Genomic DNA, 24954 nt, shown 5'->3' with positions numbered 1-24954 from the left:
CATCTCTCACCCTGTACATATTGATCCAGTTTGAGATGTTTCTACTTCCCCTGCATATGAACACAAAACCTTCGAGCAGATTAGGACAGAGCTCTTTGTTCAAAGCATGTATCCCACACTAGTGCCAAATGACGAAATCACCACCATCCTCCCTTGGCATAGCCAAAACCTGAATGTGCAGCTGGGGGAATGCAGCAAAGCCAAAGAAAGGGGGTGACCTGCTGCGAAGGTCATTGTGCTGCCACAGGCCCATGTTCCTGGCTCCTAAGTTCCCTGATCCTCTTGTCCCTAAGTTAGCACTTGGCCTACTTCACCATGAAGCACACCAGGGAATTAAATGGGCCAGGAACTACACACATTTTTGAGAGGATTAGTTTACACCTGGATTTTATCCAAAGCCTAGGTAAGGTAGCATTATTGCTGCTGCCAGTGCAGAAGAGAGTGAGCAGCTTGGGGGCTGGATGGGAGAGGGACAGGACCATGGTAGCTCCCATGAGAGCTTACTCTCTTGGGTTACTGCACAACCTTACTGTTGGAAACTTTTCGTCTTTTCTTGAAGCCTTTTCTTGAATGGATACAATATCCACCACAAGCAGGGATAAATTTTACAGAAGTCAAGTCTGAATGACAGCTTATTCAGGCAAATCAGACATGACAAACACCAGTCCAGTAGAGCCTAATGTATGAGTACAGGATCTAGGAAATGAAGGAACATGGACATGGGGACTACAGGGTGAACATTGCCTCTTAAAATAAGCCCTAAGACTTTTATTGTTTAAGTGTCTCATAAGCGATTCAGGAGGTATTTAGTTGTAAGTGCCATAAGTTTGGTTTTGCATTTATACATAACTTGGGAAGTTCACTGGGCTGTGGTCTTAGCTAGAGTGAATTGGCACATCTCCACTGAAGTCTGGAAGCAGCCTCAGCATTGTGAGCAGAACATCTGGACTACAGGCTTTAAAGATTGTTTTGAACAGCTTTGCCACGCAGTAAGCCCCTACAATACACACCTCTTTCCATGTCGTTCTTAATTTGCTCTTCCAAATCTTCTGGAGACACACAAAACTCCTGCTGCTCCCCCTCGGGTGCCTTCGGTTTGCACTTTCCACAGCAGCAGTTGAAGCAGCAGCAGAGGCAGCAGCAGAGGTAGCAGCCCGTCAGCAAACCACACACTGCAAACAGGCCCTGGGTTAAACACAGCGGGACGAAAATCCTGTCAGCAGTGACCTTCCTCAAACTTGTGGCTGTCTCTTACAGCTGAAGGAAGATTGTCAGAGGAACTCTGGTTCCTAAGTGCTTGGCACTCAGAGGAGTCCACCTGCTGTACCAGTGCCTGAACAAGGGCCAGATCTTCCAAAACCCTCCTCACCCACAAGCTCCTATTTGTCACTAAGGACCACATCCACAAAGAAGACACCAACCAACAGGCCCCCACATGCTCAACGTATTAAAGTCTGTTGTTTGGCTGATGGCCCTCAGAAAAACCCTCCAGGCAGTATGCAAAACCCCACCCACCTTAAAATGACTCATTTCCGTCTTTAAAATGACTCATTTGCCCAAGATCATTTTTGCAAACATTTATTTACTGGCAAACTCTTGTCAATAACAAAGCTGGGAGAAAAAGAAGCAAAGACCCAGATGGATCCCATATAACTTTGGGTACTGAACTAAGGCATCCAGTTTAGGACTGTAGTCCCTGAGGACTCCCCACACAGTCAAAGAGAAGTTAAAAGCCCTTCCAGAGGGAGATTCAGCCATAAAAGTATTTGAATTGCCTAATGTGGGTGTCTCCCTCTCTCCCCATTAGCCTGTGCAGGACCATGCAGGTGACATCTCCTAAATTATAGTCCTTGGACTACAGTTTCTTGATGTGGGGACTCAGGTAGCAAGAAGTTCCCACCTTTGCTTACTCTTGTCCTCATGGCATAAAGCATAGAGGCTTCAGGAGAGCCAACACAATTGCCTAGGGCCAAGACCAGAGATCTCAGTCAGAGTCAAGAGCGAGAAAATTTAAATTTACAGAGCTTTCTTCCCTCAGACTAAGTCAGTGCCTGGGTTCACAGCACAGCTTCGCAGACGTTCAAGTGTGTGCTGCATCACAGCAATGGGACCTTTAGGAGGGGAGAAATTAGGCTGGCATTGCCAGTCTGTGCTCCATGGGGACGTGCAGCAACCTGCCTCCTGACCCAAAGTAGTTCCAGGACTGCATGGAGATGTTTGTGACACAGAAGAAAGCTCCATGGACATGTCTTCATGGACGTAGTGGTATAAGAGCAAAGGAAAACCAGTGACATTCCTGGAAAGCAAATCAAAGCTAATATGTAGAAATAAATGGAAAGAGGGTAGATTTAGATTAGATATTATGAACAAATTCTTCATTGTGATGGTGGTGAGGCACTGAAACAGGTTGTCCTGAGAACTTGTGGGTACCCCATCGCTGGAGGTGTTCAAGACCAGGTTGAATCAATCTCTGATCTAATGGGAGGTCTCACTGCACATGGCAGGAGGGTTGGAACTGGATGATCTTTAAGGTCCCTTCCAAACCAAACCATTCTATGATTCTCTGAATGTGTAGGTAAAAGCAGCACAGCTTTTTGGCCACCAGGTACATACAGATTGGAGGTACAGCTAGGCTTTAGCATTATAGTTATACAGTCTGCCCTTTACTAACTATTTGTTATATTCATAAGACAACATGCTGCTGAGGAAGAAAGTAAGCACAAATGTCAGGATACTGTCAAACTTAGACAACGGAGCTATGCAAATAATATTATGAGCTAATGTTAGTGGGGGCAGAGTGGAGCATCTCTGAAGGTAATAAGACTATTTATATGCCTAATATTAATATAAGATTGTATCCAGAGTGAGCAAGGTGGTTTTAAATGAAAAGAAGGACTCTGACTTTTTGTCTTAAAATGGTTTCTTTCTAACAGACACCCGAAACGGTGCCATAATCCCTAAAGTAAGTTATCTGACTGCTTATCATTTATGCCATAAGGGAGAATAAATCACCGCAACATATAGAATGAAAAAAAAGACAGAATAAAAGTATATAGAGGGGAAAACACATTGAGTTTATTCATGATACCTTTAATGTTTCAACATTTCCTGTGCTTATATTATCATAGCTGGTAAATCAAAAATCTGTTGGTATCATCAATAAACTGTCTTCATGGTAGAGGTTGAATTGGTTTTTTGCTAAAACAGTTAAACAAACAACCTCTATGCCTGCCAGTGGAGAAGCAGTTTGAGCTCCCATTACCCATGTCTCTATGTTCTCAGTTTAATATGCCTGCTGAAAAGTCTGGCACTATGAAAAAGAACAGTAATTTTCATTTTGCATTTCTCCTTTCGTTTGAGTTTCCTTACTGCTAATGATAAAACTCAAAACTCCTGGCAACTGTCAGATTTCCTCAAGATGAATGTGCTGGGAAGAGGAATGTTTGCAGTCAATGAGAAAGATAATAAGCGAAGGCTGTGGTCCCTACTCTCCTCCACCAGAATGGAGGAAATCAGGAGTCCAGACATCATCTGTAGCTGATTCCTCAGACTCAAATAGTATTATGATGACCAATACAAAAATTTCAAACTGACCCCACATTTGTGCATGAATTAAAAAGAAATGAGAAATAGTGAGCTCAGCTTGCAAAAGAACCCCACTTGGTGGCCTCTTTATACTTTGGAGGTGGCAAGATTGTGGGTTGCGGGAGAGATAGAGAGACCACCTGTGATAATCCTCAAATGAGTCTATATACATATTTTGGATTTTTTTACAAAATTCTTGAAAACCAGGAAGCAATGATTACTTTGCTCTCAGCATATCTTGTCTCACCTCTGGGATACAGCTTGCTTGAAGCAATCCTCACATTTCTCCTTTAGTTGTTAGGGACATATTAGCTTCTTTCTGTACCCCCCACTGCTCTCTTTATAAGTCAAAGCCACAGTTGTTATTTCTGTACCTGATTTTATGACCCTAGAGGATTTTATACTACATAAAATCTCCATTAAAGATCACCAAGTAAAAGAAAAATAAAAGCTAAAAAAAAAAAAAAGAAATAGTGAAGAAAATCTTTTTTGTCAAAACTGTTAAAGGAGTCAACACTGTTGCCCTCTCAGTGCTAAGGGCACCTAACTGTGGCAAAGAGGCAGAAGGAGAGGGTGGACAGCAAAGACAAGGGGGAATGATCCATCAGGAGATGACAGCAGCTTTGGCGGGGTGTCCGGCCTGCAGCAGGAGTCAGCTACAGCAGCTGCAAGCAGGCAGCTTCCAACCAGCCTCTGAGGGGCAGCAGCTTTGCAAGTTTAATTTAAACACCAGTATTTTATTCATTGGTTTCATGCACTGTGCTGCATTTGAGGAGCTTCTGCCTCATCCTGTTTCAGAAGACAAATTATGGTTTCTCAGACCCCCAAAGTGCCCAAGTGACTTCCCAGCTTAAAAGGGGAATGTGGGGCAATGCAGCACGGGCCTGTTCCTTGCTGTACAGAGAAATATGTGTTCCACAGTCCTCAGATAAAAACTGTCATGGAGTACTTGCTTCAAACAGTACAGATCATCTTCCTATGTATTCCAGCATGGCCCAGCAGAGTGCTTTCCTGTGCTTCTGTGGCTGGAAACAGGTGGGGACTGCATGGATTTTGCACATTTGCGATTCTGTTTGTTGCATATCTGTAGCATTTCTGTATTTGCAGAAACACTGGAATTTGATATATGCAAACATCAGAGGACGCCAATGTGATAAGGGAACAAATGAACCCAACTCCTTCCTTCATGACTAGAACAGCCCATTATGTGTTTTTCCTTGAGCAATATGCAGAGTTTTGATGTATCATTCTCTTCCTTTCCTACTCTCTTCCTCCACTCCACTCTTCTAACCTTTTCTTCAAGTTCCTTTCTCTCACTCCATCACCAGTGCACATATATAATGCCATAAACACAGTGTTATGTATTATTATTGCTTACTTATGTTGTGGGCTATATATAGCAAAAAGGACAGCTAAATTTATACGGTAATAATTTATTAATTGGTTGTCACATAAAATGGGACATCTTGTTTTTGAATAATGAGTCATTTTTATTTAGTCATTACAGAAAAGAAAGTCAAAATTAACCTGGAGCACTAGATTCAAATCTAATTAATGTCTGAAAGTATTACAAAACATGTTTTATGACTATATACCAGGTTAAAAAAAAGAGAAAACTTTCTATATTAGTGCTAGTCTGAACTTACGTTACATTCTGCCACTGTCGATTTTCCAGATAATATTGTTTTATTAAGTTTTTAGTTTAGAGTCAGATCCTACTATTTCTTAAGCCTGTGGAGAGATCATGTTTTTCAGGGGTTTCCTTGTGTATGTAATTGTCAGCGTGCATTGTAACATTTGATTTCCAAAAGAAAGTAACAACTTACCTTTGCCCACCAGCTTGAGAGCATGAAGTAGGTGTTAACATTTTCCTCACCAAACTGTTCTGCCACATAGAGCCCTAATGATCCATACTTGTCATATATGTTTCGCTTTGACAGATCAGTCAGGGTTGCATGAGCATTGTTGATCTCTTTAAATTTTTCTGCGGCCTCTGGATTGTCTGGATTCTTGTCAGGATGATATTTCAGAGCCAATTTTCTTAAACATGAGACACAAACAAAAAAAATAGACGGAAGGTAAGTCATCTGTATGTGTGCATGTATACCGACACTTAACATTACAAAAAATATTTTCATAGAGTTATAATAATTCTGAACTGTGTGTTCAGCCTTCTTTTTTCCAGCTCTGATGTACTCAGTGGAAGAAAAGTGACACAAAGGAACCAAACATGAAAGTTTTCGTGGAAGAGGTGTGCCTATTACACTGAGAATGAACTTTGTGTATTGATACCTAGTCAGCTACTGTGTTAAAGTAGACAGTGATATATGATGAAAGCACAGATTGCAACATGATAATAAATCACAGGCATTTGTTGCATTATGATTGCCAGCTCATTTGCATCATTTAGCAGGTTTTAGCAAAGATAAAGATTTTTTAAAGGTTGTTTAGAAACATGATGATCACAGTGCTTACCCAGGCAACATTATTTTCTTTATAGCAAAGGAAATTCTGTGTTCAATTGCCTATCAATAGTAGCTATATTAAAATGTTGTAAACAGTGTCTGTGTTTGCAGAAGCCCAGACAGTGATGATTGAGAACACAGTTAGGAGTTGCAGTAGAAGGGAAGCATCTTTTTGAAGCACAAGGTGGGAAAGCATAATGAGTTAATCATAGTTTTTCAGTCCCTGTCTTTGGGCCTAATTCCCCACTGCTGCACTTCTGAGACAATCCTTAAAGAAGTGAAAGGGGATTGTCATAGGATCATAGAATGGTTATTTTCATAGGATCATGGAATGGTTAGGGTTGGAAGGAACCTTAAATCTAGGTCTGGCCCCCTCACCACAGGAACAGACAACTTTCACTAGACCAGTTTGCTCAAAGCCCCATCTAGCTTGTCCTTGAAGACTTCCAGGGATGGGGCATCCACAACTTTCCTGAGCAAGCTGTTTCAGTGCCTCGTGACCCTCACAGTAAAGAATTTCTTCCTAATATCTAATCTAAACATAGTCCTTTTTCGTTTGAAGTCATTGCCCCTTGTCCTATCACGACATGTGCTAATAAAAAGTCCCTTTCCAGCGCTCTTGCATGACCGCTTTAAGTACTAGAAGATGCTCTAAGGTCTCCTCGGAGCCTTCTTTTGTCAGGCCAAACAACCCCAGCTCTCTCAGCCTGTTTTCATAGGAGAGGTGGTCCATGTCTCTGATCACCCTTGTATCCCTCCTGTGGTCTTGCTCCAGCAGGTCCATGTCCTTCTTATCTTGGGGTGCCCAGAGCTAATGCAGTAATCCCTGTGTGGTGTGAGAGTGGAGTAGTGTCAATCAGTTTGGGCTGCTTATGCCAGTGGGAGCCTTTACTAGGACAGGGTTTGACACTGCCTTTCACCCTGATTGTACTCAGGGCTATGGCATTTGAGGACAGGTACAGCTTGAAAAGTGCAGTGTGCGACTCTTGGCTCACAGCACAGGGAAGCACAGCATCAAGAAGAAAGGGTTTACGTCCAACTACGTTGAAGCACTGGTAGTGTGAGCTCACACACACTTGCAAAACAAGCATAGAAGTCTATCTTTTCAAAAATCACCACTCCCTATGAAGAACTTGCAATGTCTCCAGGACATTTATTTAATGACTAGTGCTGACCTCTAGTGGCATCAAAAGTGGTGTAGTAGTGTTTTAAGCTGATTCAATCACAACCAAGCTATGTTGCATTTTGTAAATATTCTCTCCAAATATTTCGAGAGCTAGCCATAACTGCTATGACCAAAAATAGTATTTGTGGTGCGAAGGCAGTGTGCCTACACTTCCTCTAACAAATTTAACCTCAGAGTAGAGTCCTACTTGATTTCCTTATGAAGCCCCAGTACAGGTTACTCCTCCAGCAAAAAGTAACTGCTTTGTTCCTGATGACAGTTCCTGCCTGGAAGACATTCTGCCAATATCAAGACTGATATGAGTCTGGGAACAGCTTCTGCCAACGATCTCTTCAATTCTGTTGAACTCAAGTCACAGAATCATAGGTCATAAATAACTCCTTAAATATATGTCCAATGGCATGAATAAGTTCATCTTCAGTCATATTTAATATACTGTGCATATTGCACCTTAAACACAAAGTTTTGGTCATGTTTAACATGTGCCCTAAACACAATAAAACATTAAATATGAGAACTGGAAAAACAAGCTAAGTCTTGCATGACTAATGACATTATGTGCCATCCAAGTATTTAAGTAAATTCTGCTATCTATCCCTTTTCTTACCTGAAAACAAACCCCAACAATTAGGAAAAAAAAAAAAAAAAAAAAAAAAAGAAGAAAAGAAAGGGAGAAGTACTACTGTCAAAAACCCACGTGTGTTTGCAGGCATCAGACAATCAATCTCCAGCCCTTTCTTTCTTTTCCCAGAGACCCGAAGACTTCTTCTGTCTGACCCACATCCCAAACAATCTCATAAAAAATAAGAATTTGAACAGAATGTAATTTTGAAAAGATGGAACACATTTGTTACACTCTTACTTCACCTAGTATTGTTTTAGACTACTAACAGGATTACTTTCAACAATTAACAAAAGATAATCTATGTTCTTATTTTGATTTTGGGACAACTGTTCTCACTAAAAAGAGTACATTACCAAAACAGCTCTCTGCACACTGAGATGACATACACTAATTGGAGATGATTCAGCAATGGGAAAGAGATCTAGTTATTAGTAGTGCAATTCATATGAGTGCGACAAAGGACTCTCTTAGGTCCAACCCAAGAAAAAATTAAAGTAAGGACAAAAACTATGTGATATAACACAAAGTACCAGCTATACAGAAGCTTCCTTGTGGGTCCTGGAAAAGTGACATTTCCAGTTATGTAATAACCAGGGTTCATTATGAAAAAAAGGAAGAAGACAAAAAAGTAGAGAATGAAATGAACAAAGGAGCTTGTTGGCTACTTCCTATGCCAAAACCATGGGTTTATGTCCATTCAATTTTTTCTCATGGTGAATGGCCTTCTCCTTCACCACTTTAGGATCACTGTCCACTGCAGCCATCCACAGCAGCAAGTTTGGGAGAGAAAAGTGACATCAAACAGAGAAACAGCTATCCCACAAGATGGATAAGTGTGCCTTAGATGGATAAGGCATTCATGGAAATGAAGTCAGTGAAATAAGCTCAAGATCTCTGTCAGTGGGAGGCTTAGGCTGAAAATTAAGATCAGGCCAGACTCTGATACAGGGGTGGGTCTGATGAGGGTGCTTTTGGATTAAATCAGCAATATTTTGAAGGCAGGAAAATACGTTCTATAGCATGAAATATGACAACACTATGAAGTGCCAGACAATCTCAGCAATATGGCTCATGCTTCCTTCGATAGCTCAGCTGGTAGAGCGGAGGACTGTAGGCTCCCTGGCATGGCCATCCTTAGGTCGCTGGTTCAACTCCGGCTCGAAGGAGTGACCTTTTGGTTCTGGCCCATATCCTGCACTGGCACTGCTGCTTTTTGGTCCTGCCCAGGTGACTCCCCATAATGAGCTGCCCAGTTGTGAGCTCTTGCCTGACATTGGGAAGGTAACCAGACAAGGTATTTTGGGGTGAACCCTTGGGCAGGGGATGGTGGTTCTGAGTTCTGGAGTTGTCAGGGGTCACCTCCAACAGGAAGGTGAGCGAGTATGAGAGTGAAGATCTTTGGGGGGCCTCAGGCTTTGTGTGCAGGGCATCCTGGGGCAGGGCTGAGAGCCTGGGAGGGGAGAGGACCTCAGGCAGAAGCTGCAGGGTGGGGAATTAGCTCAAGTGGTAGAGCGCTCGCTTAGCATGTGAGAGGCAGCGGGATCGATGCCTGCATTCTCCAATGCTTTTCATTGCCCCTTGCCTGGACACAGGGCCCTTTGTAAGGGATCCATCTATTCTCTGAGGGCTGTGGGAAGATTTATGGTGTGCCCTGGATTTGCAGAGGAGAATGATATCCAGGGTTGTATCAAGAGTACCATGGGCAGTTTGACAGAAGAATTGATCTTCTTCCTCTTTGACAGTTCTCAAGTACCAAGCCAAGTACAGAAAAGGACATCAGTGTAATAGAGCAACTTCAGTGGAATCTCAAGGATTTCTCTATAAGGATGGGCTGAGGAGAGTGGTGCTTTCAGTTTGCAGAAAGAGAGGTTCAGACGACTTACACATGACATTCCAGCACCCTGTTACAGAACAGAGGAGTGGCTGTCATTTTGTTTTGTCTTATGCTTGAGCAGAGAGCAAAATACAGCACAGTGAAAGGGAATCAACGGATATTGGAGGAGGATATGGATAAACTCTGTGTGGCCATGAGGAGAGTTCATCTGTAAAAGATGACATCCAAGGAACTTATGGAGCCTTTCTGTGGTTTGCATGACTGATGGGTTGAACAAGGTGCTGTGATGTTGGAGCTGAGGCTGTTTGAAGCAGGATGTGGCAATAGAGGCATGATGGTGCCCTGTGTCTTGGGAAAAGTGCTGTCTGAGTGTGTGCTGGGCGAGGTCCTGGGCATGTCCTCATGCTTCCTTCGATAGCTCAGCTGGTAGAGCGGAGGACTGTAGGCTCCCTTGCATGGCCATCCTTAGGTCGCTGGTTCAACTCCGGCTCGAAGGAGTGACCTTTTGGCTCTGGCCCACATCCTGTGGCACCACTGCCTTTTTTTGGTCCTGCCCAGGCGACTCCCCATAATGAGTTGCCCAATCATGAGCTCTTGCCTAAGCTGTGGGAGATAACCAGCCAAGGCATTTTTAGGTGAACCCTTGGGCATGGGAAGGCGATTCTGACCATGGGGGTTGTCTGCAGTGACCTCCAGCAGGAACATGAGTAGGTGAGTTGGTGGTATGAGAGTGAGGCCATTGGGCAGCCCAGGATTTGGGTGCAGGGCATCCTGGGGCAGGGCTGGGAGCCTGGGAGGGGAGAGGACCTCAGGCAGAGGCTGCAGGGTGGGGAATTAGCTCAAGTGGTAGAGCGCTCGCTTAGCATGTGAGAGGCAGCGGGATCGATGCCCGCATTCTCCAATGCTTTTCATTCCCCTTGCCTGGACAGAGGGCCCTTTGGCAAGGGTCCCTCTGCCCATCAGTGTTATTAGGAGCTATTTGTAGCTGGCTGCACAGGTAACTACAGAAACTGGGGCTGTACCAGGAGCAGCAAGGGCTGTAGACTGGGGTATTTGAATCTTCCTATTTACTTGGAATTAGATCAATATCCTTGCCCAGCTTTACACCTCCTGAAGTGAAGTTCTCTATTATTGAGAAGAGCAAAATATCAAACTAATTTTTAAGTACAGTAAAAGAATGACTCTGGAACACCCAAGCAGTGAGAGTCACCCTGCTAAGATCACAGAACAGATCCTCCTGGGAGATATGTCTAGACATGTGAAGACAGACAGGTGTTTAGAGACAGCCAACATGGCTTCACCAAGCACAAATCATGACTGACCCATCTAGTGGTCTTCTACAATAGACTGATTGCATCAGTGGACAAGGAATGAGCTATGGATGTCATCTCCCTAGACTTCTCTAAAGCCTTTGACATCATCCAAGACAACATCCTTGTCACTAAGTTGGAGACACAGGGTTTTCATGGATGGACTGTTCAATGAATAAGGAATGGATTGGATGGCCACATCCAAAGAACTGTAGTCACCAGTTCAATATCCAAGTGGAACACAGTATTGGGACTAATATTATTTAATATCTTCATCAATTATGCCATAGTGAGTGGGATTGAGTGCACCCTCAGCAAGTTTACAGATGACACGGGGTGCGGTGCAATTATATGCCTGAGGGAAGATATTCCATCCAGTGGGACCTCAAAAAAGCTCAAGGGGTGGGTCCATGTGAACTTCATTAAGTTAAACAAGCCCAAGTGCAAGGTTCTGCACCTGGGTCAGGGCAATCACTGGTATCAGTGCATGCTGAGGGATAAATGGATTGAGAGCAAATGCGTGAAGAAGGACTTCAAGGTGCTGGTGGGTGAAAAACTTGACATAAGCTGGCAGTGTACCTTTGTAGCCCAGAAAGTCAACCATATGCTGGGCTACATCAGAAGTAGTGTGGCCAGCAGGTGGAGGGAGGTTATTCTGCCCCTCTATCACACTCTTGTGAGACCACACCTGGAGTGCTGTGTCCAGCCATGGGTTCCCCAGCATAAGAAAGACATGCTTAGAACTGGTCCAGAATAGGGACACAGGACTGACTGGGGGATGAAACACCTTTCCCGTTAAGACAGACTGAGAGAGTAGGACTGTTCAGCCTGGAGAAGAGAAGGCTCCAGGGAGACCTAGTAGCAACCGTGCAATTCATAAAGAAGGCTTATAAGAAGGACAAAAACACTTTAGCAGGCCTTATAGTGAGAGAACAGGCAGAAATGTTTTTTTTTAAAAAAGGTAGATTTAGATTATGTAAAAAGAAATTCTTTATGATGATGGTGGTGAGGCACTGGAACAGGTGGCCAAGAGAACTTGAAGATACCCCAACACTGCAAAAATTCATGTCTGGTTGGATGGGCCTTTAAGCTATCTGATCAAGTGAAAGAGGCTCTTGCCCACAGCAGAAAAGATGGACAACATGATGTTTAAAGGTCCTTTTCAACCAAAACATTCTATTGTAATACATGAAAGACAGATGGTCACAAACCGCAGGCTTTGGGTGAGATAAGCAGAAGCTTTCAAATGCCTGTCATGAGGTTATTGATTCAACTGTTAGGCCTTTTAGTGTGGTGATGGGAAGAGGAACAAGACACAGTGGGCCACAACTGAAGCAGGACAGATTACACTTTTTTCCTCCTCAGGTCAGACAGGCAGGAGAAGAAGGGTGTCCTGGAGTGCTGTGCAGTCTCCATGCTGGGAGGTTGATGTAATATAAATGGCTGTGGTGCCATGAAGATTTTTTGCCTTTTCTTTTATACCCCTGTTATACCTTTTTACAACTTCTGTATTCCTAGTGCATTTTGCCTACATTCTTGGACTTGTTTGTCAAGCTAAGAGACAAAACATTTTAGAAGCTTCGTAGTTAGGGATCATTGTGCCCCAGACCCCAAGGTCCTCTCCAGAACACATTCTGTAAGCTAAGATAGAACCATCCAGGGGAAGGCTCCTTGGGGAGGGGGGCTCACTTGAGCCTCTCATTGGGGAATCTTTGATAGATATGCTAATTAGTAAAACCTATAATGTTATACCTGATCTTTTGGGGTATGGACTCGGCGGGGTGCATTTCGATGCATATGACCTGAACGTGTGCACCTAAGGATCCTTAAAATAAATACCAAGGTAAAATCCCTTTTCCCCTTCTAACCATGTTTGACTCTTGATTTTAAGACCAGGAAAAGGCATCAGCTGAACCTTTTGAGTCAGCTGCAGTGATCCTTGAGCTCAGGCTGCTGTAGGACATTTGAAAAGAGATGTCCTGAGGCCTCATCCAAGCTGATTGCTTTGACTGCTCTGTCACAGAGGAAGAGCTTGTTTGGGTCCCTCCATAGCTCTGCTGGGCTGTAGGCTCCCTTCTGTGGCTACTCATCACATCTGTCTGGGGTGCTGCCTGCCCTAATACATCTGAAAGGCCTCAAACTGACCTCGAACTCCACCCATGGGCCAAGGAGCTCTATTTACATTAATCTCTTTTTCCATGCTACACCATGAGAGTCTTGGTCACTACGTAAGTTAGACCCATAGCTTTGGATATGTCCAGCCGCAAAGACTCTTGATGCATGTGCTGATGTGCAGATGGATGTTCTGGCTTGACCTCAAACCTCTCTTGTCAGCCTGGACCTGCCTGGCAATCACTGGACATGATCATCATTCTGACCTCTGCAGTGACTTCCTTGCTTGCAGTGCCTGATGGTGCCTTCTGCTCTTATCTGGAATGAGCCACGATGGCTGGGTCTGCCCTGGTTTGGTGTTGTGGACTTGAGATTTTCTGGGCAATGTGGGTCTAAGGCAAGTGTTTCTTTTTTCCTCCTGGGCAGTGTCATGCAGGTATATGTGAGGTGGTATGAAAGCTGAATGGTTGTCTGAGTGTGTGCTGGGCGAGGTCCTGGGCATGTCCTCATGCTTCCTTCGATAGCTCAGCTGGTAGAGCGGAGGACTGTAGGCTCCCTTGCATGGCCATCCTTAGGTTGCTGGTTCAACTCTGGCTTGAAGGAGTGACCTTTTGGCTCTGGTCCACATCCTGCACCAGCACTGCTGCTTTTTGGTCCTGCCTGGGGGGACTCCCCATAATGAGCTGCCCAGTCGTGAGCTCTTGTCTGACTTTGGGAAGATGATGAGCCAAGGCATTTTTGGGTGAACCCTTGGTGACAGATGGTGATTCTTGCCCTGAAGTTGTCTGCAGTCACCTTCAACAGGAAAGTGAGTGGGTGGGTGGTATCGTGAAAGTGAAGCAGATTGGGGGGCTCAGGCTTTGTGTGCAGGGCATCCTGGGTCAGGGCTGGGTGCCTGGGAGGGGAGAGGACCTCAGGCAGAGGCTGCAGGGTGGGGAATTAGCTCAAGTGGTAGAGCGCTCGCTTAGCATGTGAGAGGCAGCGGGATCGATGCCCGCATTCTCCAATGCTTTTCATTCCTCTCACCTGGACTTGCGTTGCAAAGAGGAGAACAGCATCTAGGACTATGTCCATGGTAACCTGCACTGTGAATTGAAGGAGTGGATTCTCTCACTTTGTTCTGAGCATGATGGAAAGGATCCAGAATATCATGCCCATCCTTGGGACTCCATGTATAAGACTGACATTGACCAAGTGCAAAGAACTCAGAATGAGGCCTCCAGGACACTTGGAAGCAGGTGCACTTGCCCTTTGAGGAGAGGCCATTGAGTGTGGTCTTGTGCAGATCCTGAAGAAGAAAGGGCTGTGTGGGAGATAAGCAAGCACTTATCATTTATCAGAATGCCTATCAGGAGGTTATTGATTCAACAGTTAGCCTTTTACTGTGGTGATTGATGGAGGAAAGAAAAGCAACAGGCCACAACTGAAGCAGCAGAGGTTCCGTTTCTCTCTCTTCTATGAGGGAATGAAAACCTAAAAAGAGTTAATGTCTCAAACCCTTGGTAGCAGAGGAAAGGACTGTTTCCATGCTGATGATATAAGGCGCAGTTAAAAAAGAGCATCTTTCAATGCAGGATAACACTTTCCTGGGACCAGCTTCCTTACCTAGGGTAACTATCTCCAAAACCAGGTATGAGGCAGCATTCCACTTGTCTGGTGCACAGGGGTGAAGGGGATTGAAACCACAAGGCCCCCTAACCCCTCTCTGAAAAGTTTGAGAATAACAAAATGTGCATGCATGAGGACTAGCCTATAAATAGCGCAACTGAGATGGGTGGGGTGTGCAACCACCATCCCAAAGAACTGAACCAGAGTGTGGGGTATGCCCAGCCCCTGCCCTGGAGGAATCTCTGCTGAGATAAGAGATTTCACAATCGCCCAGCAGGACCCCCTGGAAAGGCAACCACTTCTCTGGTCACGGCGAGAAAAGACAGACTCACAATCCTTTGGGAGACACTATGCAGATTTCTTCATAACCCATTGGCCTGTACCCATCCCAGATCCTCTGTAATCCATTGGTCCTTTACTGATCCCCTGTATCCCTATAAAAGCTAAGCCCTATGGGCCCCTGTGGGTCAGAGAGGGTTCTCATCCCTGGCTCTCCCCTTCGCTGGAGGGGACCTACAATAAAGCTACCTTCCGTGCGGAACCAGCCACACGAGCCTCTCGTCTCTCTCTCTGGTCTGGCTTGGCCTGGAGGCTGCCCTGCAGAGCTGAGCTGGAATCACGAGCTGATAATCACTAAAGAGCTGACAGTCTCTGCAAGGGCCCTCCTGCCAGCAGCTGAGGGAAGACACCGGTCCTCGGGAAGGCGATTCCTTTCGGGACCATCTCCCTGGACCGGTCACCTCTTACTGGGTAAGAGCCGCTGACCCCCCCTCATCACCAGCTGTAATACCAGAGGCAGCACTGGAACCTCGGCTGGTGATCTGGATCTTTTCCTCTATGTCTACCTTGTTCTCTTTCTTCTTCTCTTCCTCTTCTTAAAAGTTTAAATTGCTGCTCCCATGGGCTGTTCAGAAAAGTTTAAATCATTGCTGCCATAGGCCATTCAACTTATAATAAGGTTTAAAGTTTAAATTGCTGCTGCCATAAATGAAATTTTCTAATTGATCGTTTGGCATCATTTTGCCTTAATTTAGCCCAAAGGTATGCTGAAATGTTAGCTGTTTCCAGTACTGCCCTCTGGGGACCTGACATTTTATGGCGATCCCAGAACAAATGGTCCAGGACCACTCTCTAGGGACCTGACACCTCCTCAGGTCAGCCAGATGGGAGAAGAATGTTGCTCTGGAGTGCTGTGCAGTCTCCATGCTAGGAGGCTGGCATGATCTGAATGGCTGAAGTCTTTCACAAGATGATGAGATCCCTCATTTAGGGCTGCTTGGAGGAGAAGGTAGACAGAGAGATGCCCTGAGGACTTATTCAAGATGATTGCTTTGAGACCACAATCATGGAGGCAGAGCAGAAAGAGGACCCTGATAGTCTGTCAGTATCTGCTGGTGTAGTGGAGGATTGCTGGTTCTCTCACATGGTGACCATTACATCTTGTCTGGGCATCAAGTGCCTGAATAGGCCTGAATGGCCCTCACTGGCCTCATGTGGGTTTTCCACCTCCAACCATCAACACAGAAGTTCTCTTTATGTTCACTTCTGGGCCATCAGTCTTCTTCTGTGTTAAAAAGCAGGAGTCCTGGTGTCTAGCTCAGTAATGGCCACAGCCATAGCACTATCACGGCATAGCGACCTTGGATCCAAACCTGCTGTTCAGATGAATGTCCTTCATTGACCTAAGCCCTGGCTTGTCAGTCGGGGCCTGCCTGTCAGTCACTGGACATTATCATCACTCTGACCTCTGCAGTGACTTCCTTGCTTGCAGTTGTCCTTGCCTTGCCATGGTGATAGTGCCTTCTGTTCTGGATGATTGCTTTGAATGAGCCACCATGGTTGTATCTATCCTGGCCAGGGGTTGTAGGCTTGAGAAGCAATGTGAAATAAGGTGAGTCTTTCTTATTTCCTGCAGAGCAGAGCTATGTAAATACAAGGGAGTGGTTGGATGAGTGTGTGATGAACATCTGAGGTGTCAAAATCATGTGGTTCCTTTGATAGCTCAGCTGGTAGAGCAGAGGACTGTAGGCTCCCTTGCATGGCCATCCTTAGGTTGCTGGTTCAACTCCGGCTCAAAGGAGTGACCTTTTGGCTCTGGCCCACATCCTGCACTGGCACTTCTGCTTTTTGGTCCTGCCCAGGAGGTTCCCCATAATGATCTGCCAGTCATGAGCTCTTGCCTGAGATTGGGAAGATAAGTGGCCAAGGCATTTTTTGGTGAACCCTTGGGCATGGGAAGGTGATTCTGACCACATGGCTTGTCTGCAGTCACCTCCAACAGGAACATGAGTAGGTGAGTTGGTGGTATTACAGTGAGGTCATTGGGAAGCTCAGACTTTGCTGCAGGGCATCCTGGGGCAGGGCTGGGTGCCTGGGAGGGGAGAGGACCTCAGGCAGAAGCTGCAGGGTGGGGAATTAGCTCAAGTGGTAGAGCGCTTGCTTAGCATGTGAGAGGCAGCGGGATCGATGCCCGCATTCTCCAATGCTTTTCATTGCCCCTTGCCTGGACAGAGGGCTCTTGTCAGGGCCTGTGGGTGCTCACAGTATACCCAGAATGCAAAGAGTAGGATGACATCCAGGTCTGCATGGCAATTTAACAGGGGTTTCTCCCTCTTTGCTTGATAGACATCAAATGTCATATAGAGTACTGTGTGCGGCTTTGAGATCTTCTATGCAGAAATGCAGTCAAGGAAATAGAGTAACCTCTGTAAGGCAACCAAGAATCTCAAGGAATGGAAAGATTTCTTTGTGTGGGTGGGCTGAGGAAAGTGGATATATTCAGCCTGTAGAAAGAGAGGTTGACAGGGCTTACACATGACATTTTGACTTAAAGGAGGTTTCAGAGTAGAAGGGCTACATATATGTCATATGCTTGAGAAGAGAGCTGAAGACAGCACAGTGAAAGGGAATCAAGGGAAAATGCAGCAGGATATGGATAAATTCTGTGTGGCCATGAGGAGAGTTCATCTGTAGAAAATTATGTCCTAGAAGCTTATGGAGCCTTTCTGTTTGTGTTTTGCATGATTGATGGGCTAAAGTGTTGAGTGAAGTGCTGTGATGTTGGAGCTGAGGCTGTTTGAAGCAGGATGTGGCAATAGAGGCATGATGGTGCCCTGTGTCTTGGGAAAAGTGCTGTCTGAGTGTGTGCTGGGCGAGGTCCTGGGCATGTCCTCATGCTTCCTTCGATAGCTCAGCTGGTAGAGCGGAGGACTGTAGGCTCCCTTGCACGGCCATCCTTAGGTCGCTGGTTCAACTCCGGCTCGAAGGAGTGACCTTTTGGCTCTGGCCCACACCCTGTGGCACCACTGCCTTTTTTTGGTCCTGCCCAGGCGACTCCCCCTAATGAGCTGCCCAATCATGAGCACTTGCCTAAGCTGTGGGAGATAACCAGCCAAGGCATTTTTAGGCGAACCCTTGGGCATGGGAAGGGGATTCTGACCATGGGGGTTGTCTGCAGTGACCTCCAGCAGGAACATGAGTAGGTGAGTTAGTGGTATGAGAGTGAGGCCATTGGGCAGCCCAGGATTCGGGTGCAGGGCATCCTGGGGCAGGGCTGGGAGCCTGGGAGGGGAGAGGACCTCAGGCAGAGGCTGCAGGGTGGGGAATTAGCTCAAGTGGTAGAGCGCTCGCTTAGCATGTGAGAGGCAGCGGGATCGATGCCTGCATTCTCCAATGCTTTTCATTCCCCTTGCCTGGACACAGGGCCCTTTGGCGGGGGTCCCCCTGTCCTCTGTAAGGTATGCAAACTTGGGAAGCAAACCTGGGAAGCACAGTAGATGATAGCATGCAGGACTTCTCCAAGAGTAGCAAGGCCTCTCGACTAAGGGAAGGTATTCTCTGACTTTCCTCTTCAGCGAATAGATGCCATTTAGAATAGTGTACCTGTTATACATAAATTTATATAGGTTTTGGCTACAATAGAGTTAATTTTCTTCCTAATATCTGTGTTTTGGATTTAAGGTGTGAATAATGTTGGTTACACACTGCTGTTATAGTTGTTGGTAAGAAGAGTTTATGTAAAGCCAAGGACTTTTCAGCTTCTTGCACCATCCCATTAGCAAGGAGACTGAGAGCACAAGAAACTGGGAGGAGACACAGCTGGGACAGGTGATCCCAACTGGTCAAAGGAATATTCCATATCCTGTGACATTGGGCTCAGTATATACTAGGGAGAAAGATGGCTGGGGGCCACTGCTTATAAACTGGCTGTCTGGGCATTGTTCTGCAGGTGTTGAGCAGTTGTGTTGTGGGTCACTTATTTTGTATAATCTAATTCTGTTATTATTACTGATATTTCTCCCTCCCTTTTCTGTCCTTTTGAACTGATTTTTTCTCAATCCACAAATTTGCTTTTTTCTCCCAGTTCTCTCCAAAAACCCTCTTGGAGTTGAGTTGTGTGAGCAGTTGTGTAGTATTTAAATGCCTGCTGGGTTAAACCACAACAGCCCTTTTAGGTGCCCAGCATGGGTCTTGAAAGGTTGAGATAATGACAAATCTGACTAGAGTATGTTAAAACAAAATTCTTATAAGCATTCATTATATTAGTTTTATGGTTTCTGATCCTGATGTTGATTTACTTACTCTCAGAGTTGTTTGCTGTTCTCAGAGATGTGTTATGTAACATCTTAACTTGCTCTCTGTGTTTCTTGTTGTGCTATTTATCACCTCTGGGGGCTGGGCTAAGGTTATCATGTTATCTAAGGTTATCATGTTGTCATACTTTGTAACACTGGCATATGATATGATATGATATGATATGATATGATATGATATGATATGATGGTCACAAGGTCTATTTGTAATCAAGTATTGTTATCTTCTCCATACTTCTAGAGCCATCTACTGGAAACTATTCCTAATTACATCCTTTATCTTTCCTCCTAGAGCCCATCTATGGGGCATACACTTCCCACATCTTCCCCTTCTTCTCTGGGGTATTTACAATAGCTCTTGAGAATCCTGAATATAGTCAGGATCTTCAAACCAGCATGTTCCTATTGCTGTGCCTCCTGATTGTATTTCAGGCCTTGTTTAGACTTAACTGTCTAAGGATACCAGCCAGGCATCTGCCCTGTGCCTGAGCAGTTATAGTGGCAGGATGTGTGGGATAGTACAGGCAAATGTGTAGGACAGTGGGCACCTCGAATATTTTGGAATTTCACCCCGGAACTAGTTCAGAATCCTGAAAAACTAGGAAAACATTTGGAAGAAGTATGCTGTCACCCTGGCAGTTCCAGAGAGAAACAAATCACGGCAATGTGCTGGGCCCTGGCCCATGCCTATCAAGTCCTGTTTAACACTATTCAGTATCCTCAAGGAGACAAGAAGGTTTTTGGATCTGATGACAACATGTCAGGCACTTTGGCTACCCAAGTCCCAACAATAGATACTGCATCCAAACCAAAGAACACACCTGTACTGATACCATCTTCACAAGAAGAAATGCTGGAAGTAGAAGTCAGCTCCTTTAGTAAGGGATGAAGGAGGCTCTTCTAAGGGTCAGCAGCAGGAAGAAGTGGACAAGGCAGTCTACTCCAAAGCAGGGCCATTATGAGAACAAGAGGAGGAAGAGAGGTGGCTGCAGACTGGGGTGGAAGAAGAGGAAGAACTCATAAATGAGGCAGTAACCACCTGAACCCCATATCACACCAACCAAGCCCCCTGATTCTGATGCATAAGCTGATTTGTCAGCTGAAAAGCCCTGGAGTGATCAACAGGACTCCCTCACCCTGTAACAGTTTCATATGGCCACTGTGAAAATCTGATTGAGACTGGAGACCAGCAGTAGATTATAATGCCTTGAATGAAGCCGTGCTGCTGCTGAGTGCTGCCATGCCAGCCATTCTGGAACTTCAATTTGAACTGGAGGCAGTTTGTATCAAAGGCAGCCAAGTGGCTTGCCACAATCAATATCACTAGCGTGTTTTTCTCAATCCCTTTGGCAGCAGAGTGCAGGCCACAATTTGCTTTCACTTGGAGGGATGTCCAGTACACCTGGAATTGACTGCCCTACAGATGGAAACACAGCCCTAGCATTTTTCCATGGACTTAACCAGACTGCACTAGAATGGGAACACCTGCAATACATTGATGACATCATCATATGGGGAAATACAGCAGGCAAAGCTTTTGAGAATGGGAAGAAAATTGTCCAAATTTTCTGAAAGTCAGTTTTGCCATAAATCGAAGTAAGGTCAAGTCACCTACACAGGAGATCCAGTTTTTAGGAATAAAATAGCAAAATGGATGTCGTTGCATCCCAATGAATGTGATCAACAAAATAACAGCTAGGTCTCCACCAATTAGCAAAAGGAAAACACAAGCTTTATTAAGTATTGTAGGTTTTTGGAGAATATTTATTTCAAATTATAGCCCATTCTATCAACTAACCTGGAAGAAGAATTATTTCATTTGGGCCCCGAACAGTGACAAATCTTTGAACAAACTGAAAAGCAAATAGTACATACAGTAGCCCTCAGGCCACTCTGGGCAGGACAAGATGTCAAAAATGTGCCGCATCTGGGGAGAATGGTCCTACTTGAAGCCACTAGCAAAAAGCATCAGGGAAGACTCAAGGTTGACTCTTAGGGTTTTGGCATCAGGGACACTGAAGATTCAAGGCCCGCTATATTCCAACTGAAAAAGAAATACTGACATCATGTGAAGGAGTTTGAGCTGCTTCAGACATGATTAGTATTGAAGCACAGCTCCTCTTGGCACCCTGACTGCCAGTGCTCGGCAGGGTATTCAAAGGGAGAGCCCATTCTACACATCATGCAACTGATGCTATGTGGAATAAATGGGGCTCACTGGTCACACAATGCACTCGAATAGAAAATCCCAGTAGCCCAGGAATTTTGGAAGTTATCATTGACTGGCTGGAAGGCAAAGAGTTTGTAATATTGCCAGAAAAGGAGGTGATGTGAGCTGAATAAGCCCCACTGTAAGAGAAACACCAGAAAATGAAAAACAATATGCCCTGGTGAGTCCTATGATATTTTGGGAAATATCAAAGGTGTAAAGCCGCTGTGTGGAGTCCCACACATATCGCAGAAACTGCTGAATGACAAGGTGAATCTAGTCAGTTTTCAGAGGTGAAAGCTATCAATCTGGCTTTAGACAGTGCTCAGAGGGAAAATGCCCAGTACATTATCTCTATACAGGCTCATAGATGGTGGCAAAGGCTCTGTGGGGTGGCCAGGGCAATGGAAATAGGTCAACTGGCAGCACAGAGGTAAACCCTCCTGGACTGCTGGATTATGGCAAGATATTCCTGCTTGGGTAGAGAACTGTGTTGTAAAAGTACATCATGTAGTCACGTACCCAAGAGTTAAGTCACTGAGTAACATCAAAAATCCCAGCTGATGGGTCAGGATGCTAAGATTGAAGTGGATCAGGTGGATCTGGACTGTTAACGTAAGAGTGAATTACTTATAACTTAATGGGCCCATGATATCTCAGGCCATCAAGGAAGAAATACAGCATATACATCACCTCCTTATTGAGGGGTGGACTTAATCATGAACACTATACATTATTATCCATGAATGTGAAACATGGTCTGAAATAAAGCAGGACAGACAGTTAAAGCCGCTCTCTAATGGAGGACAATGGCTGAAATATAAACATGGGGAGGTCTGGCAGATTGATGATATCACATTCCCACAAATCAGCCAATGCAAGCGCTAGGTGCTTACAATCACAGAACTGTAGAATCACTTAGGTTGAAAAAGACCTTGAAGATCATCAGATCCAAGCATTAACCCAGCACTGCCAATTCCACCACCAAACTATGTCCCTAAGGGCACACCTACCTATCTTTTAAATATCTCCAGAGATGGTGACTCAACCACTTTCCTGAGCAGCCTGTTCCAGTGCTTGCCTACTCTTCCTTTAAAGAAATTTTTACTGATATCAATGACAGAACCTACAACCAGATGGCTGGAAACATATTCTGTGCCTCATGCCACTGGCTGGAATACTATCCTGGGCCTTGAGAAATGAGGTAACAATGAACCCCAGAAAGAACTGAGTCAGACAATGGTACTTATTTCAAAGCAACCTCTTAGATATTTGGCTCAAACAGCATTGCATTGAATGGGTATATCACACCCCCTGCCATGCACCAGCCTCCAGAAAATTGAACAAATGAACTGTTAAAGACTACACTGAGAGCAATGGGTGCTGGGACATTTTAACGTTGGAATACACACTTAGCAGAAGTCACGTGTTTAGTCAACACTAGAGGATCTTCTAATCAAACTGGCCCTGCCCAATCAAAACTTTGATGTACTTTTACAAAAGGGAGAAGTCCCTGTAGTCCACATAGAAATTATGCTGCAAAAGACAGGCTGGGTTATTTCTCCTTCAGGCAAAGGCAAACACATCCATGATACTGCTTTTCATCAAGAACCTGGGTGCAATTGGTGAGTAATGCAGAAGGATGGAGAAGTATGATGAGTACCTCAAGGGGATTTGATTCTGTGTGAGAACAGGCAATGATTTGAATTGTATTATATTAATTGCTATATAATAATGTGTAGCATCTCTATTATGGTTGCTATATGCCATATCAAAATTATTACAATAAAAATTTAGATTTATTAATCTATGAGAAATGAATTTTGATTAGACCAGGATAAGTGGAGCAATGATAGAACCAGAACTGTCTTCAAAATGCAACAGTCCAACATCATACATCATCTCTCCTGCCCTGAAGGACTACTATTAAAGAGGAGTCCAAAGTCATGGACTAAGTAAACTCAACTGACATTTTAGAGGGATGGTCTGTAGGCTAAGGGAATGATGTCTGCATATGTATATAAAAAAGATCAGAAAAGATGTACTGGAAAGCGTGGGACCTGGGCATGACATAAACAGTATAGAATAAGGCATAAATATTGACCTGGTTTCGGATGGGATTGCGTTAATTTTCTTGCTACTAGCTGGTACAGTGCTGTGTTTTAGATCTAGGAGGAGAATAATATTGATAGCACTCTAATGGTTTAGTTCTTGCTGAGCAGTACTCATCTTAAGTCAAGGACTTTTCATCTTCTCACACCACCCCACCAGCAAGGAGGCTGGGGGGAAAAAGGAGTTGGGAGGAGACACAGCCAGGACAGTTGACCCCAACTGGCCAAAGGAATATTCCATACCATATGGTGCAGCATATGGTGTCATGCTCAGTATATAAATTAGGAGGAAAGATGGCTGGGAGCTGCTGCTCAAGAACTCACTGGGCATCATTCATTGAGTGTAACGTAATTGTGTTGTGCATCACTTGATTTGTATATTTTAGATCTATTAATATTAGAGTTATTGTTGTTTTTGTCGTTGTTGTTGTTATTACTATTATTATTATTTCACTTTCCATTTCTTTTCTGCCCTATTAAACCACATTTTTCTCACCATGTGAATTTTACTCCCACTGTGGAGAAGGGGTTGAGTGATCAGCTGTGTGATGTTTAACTTCCTGCAAAATAAAGCCATGTCAGTGCCCAGCTTTGTGCCTCTGTGTAGAAGACACATGTGGACCATGTGCAGTGACCTCAGAACAAGGCCATCAGGATGCTTAGGAGCAGGTGATCCTGCACACAGGAAAGAACATCAATGAAATGGAGCAATCTCAGTGGAGGGCCACCAAGAACCTCACAGAGTGGAAGGATACCTCTACATGGATGAACAAGAACAGTGAGACTGTTCAGACTGTTGAAGGAGAGAATCCAAGGGCTTGGATATGACCTTCATGCTTGTAGGAGATTACAGACTAGAGGAAATGCTGTCCTTTATCTGATACTAGAGCAGAGGGCTGAAGACAGCACAGTGAAAGGGAATCAAGGGAAAATGCAGCAGGATATGGATAAACTCTGTGTGGACATGAAGAGAGTCCATCTGTAAAAGAGGACATCCAAGGAGCTTATGGAACATTTCTGTTTGTGTTTTGCATGATTGATGGGCTAAAGTGTTGAGCGAAGTGCTGTGATGTTGGAGCTGAGGCTGTTTGAAGCAGGATGTGGCAATAGAGGCATGATGGTGCCCTGTGTCTTGGGAAAAGTGCTGTCTGAGTGTGTGCTGGGCGAGGTCCTGGGCATGTCCTCATGCTTCCTTCGATAGCTCAGCTGGTAGAGCGGAGGACTGTAGGCTCCCTTGCATGGCCATCCTTAGGTCGCTGGTTCAACTCCGGCTCGAAGGAGTGACCTTTTGGTTCTGGCCCACATCCTGCACTGGCA

The 24954-nt window shown here is 44.8% G+C and overlaps 1 protein-coding gene and 8 non-coding genes across 9 annotated transcripts in view; 8 read left to right on the top strand and 1 right to left on the bottom strand.

Moving 5' to 3' along the window:
* Positions 1-24954, bottom strand: part of DNAJC5B (DnaJ heat shock protein family (Hsp40) member C5 beta) — a 39796-nt gene that overhangs the window by 4660 nt on the left and 10182 nt on the right. The window contains exons 2-3 of the mRNA XM_069005980.1: positions 5412-5625; positions 1011-1185 (exon numbers count right to left, since the gene is read on the bottom strand). Coding sequence (XP_068862081.1) covers positions 1011-1185; positions 5412-5625 — 389 coding nt within the window. The remainder of the gene's footprint in view (positions 1-1010; positions 1186-5411; positions 5626-24954) is intronic.
* Positions 8939-9027, top strand: TRNAY-GUA (transfer RNA tyrosine (anticodon GUA)). The gene is given in 2 exon segments: positions 8939-8975; positions 8992-9027. It is a non-coding gene; the product is annotated as a tRNA-Tyr (tRNA).
* Positions 10104-10192, top strand: TRNAY-GUA (transfer RNA tyrosine (anticodon GUA)). Its single transcript is given in 2 exon segments — positions 10104-10140; positions 10157-10192. It is a non-coding gene; the product is annotated as a tRNA-Tyr (tRNA).
* On the top strand, positions 10524-10596 carry TRNAA-AGC (transfer RNA alanine (anticodon AGC)). Its single transcript has one exon. It is a non-coding gene; the product is annotated as a tRNA-Ala (tRNA).
* On the top strand, positions 13632-13720 carry TRNAY-GUA (transfer RNA tyrosine (anticodon GUA)). The gene is given in 2 exon segments: positions 13632-13668; positions 13685-13720. It is a non-coding gene; the product is annotated as a tRNA-Tyr (tRNA).
* On the top strand, positions 14051-14123 carry TRNAA-AGC (transfer RNA alanine (anticodon AGC)). Its single transcript has one exon. It is a non-coding gene; the product is annotated as a tRNA-Ala (tRNA).
* TRNAY-GUA (transfer RNA tyrosine (anticodon GUA)) lies at positions 16717-16805 on the top strand. Its single transcript is given in 2 exon segments — positions 16717-16753; positions 16770-16805. It is a non-coding gene; the product is annotated as a tRNA-Tyr (tRNA).
* On the top strand, positions 17905-17993 carry TRNAY-GUA (transfer RNA tyrosine (anticodon GUA)). Its single transcript is given in 2 exon segments — positions 17905-17941; positions 17958-17993. It is a non-coding gene; the product is annotated as a tRNA-Tyr (tRNA).
* TRNAY-GUA (transfer RNA tyrosine (anticodon GUA)) lies at positions 24829-24917 on the top strand. The gene is given in 2 exon segments: positions 24829-24865; positions 24882-24917. It is a non-coding gene; the product is annotated as a tRNA-Tyr (tRNA).

The sequence above is a fragment of the Aphelocoma coerulescens genome, chromosome 2, assembly GCF_041296385.1.
Source record: "Aphelocoma coerulescens isolate FSJ_1873_10779 chromosome 2, UR_Acoe_1.0, whole genome shotgun sequence".
Classification (NCBI taxonomy): Eukaryota; Metazoa; Chordata; class Aves; order Passeriformes; family Corvidae; genus Aphelocoma; species Aphelocoma coerulescens.
This window is presented reverse-complemented; position numbering and strand designations above follow the sequence as displayed.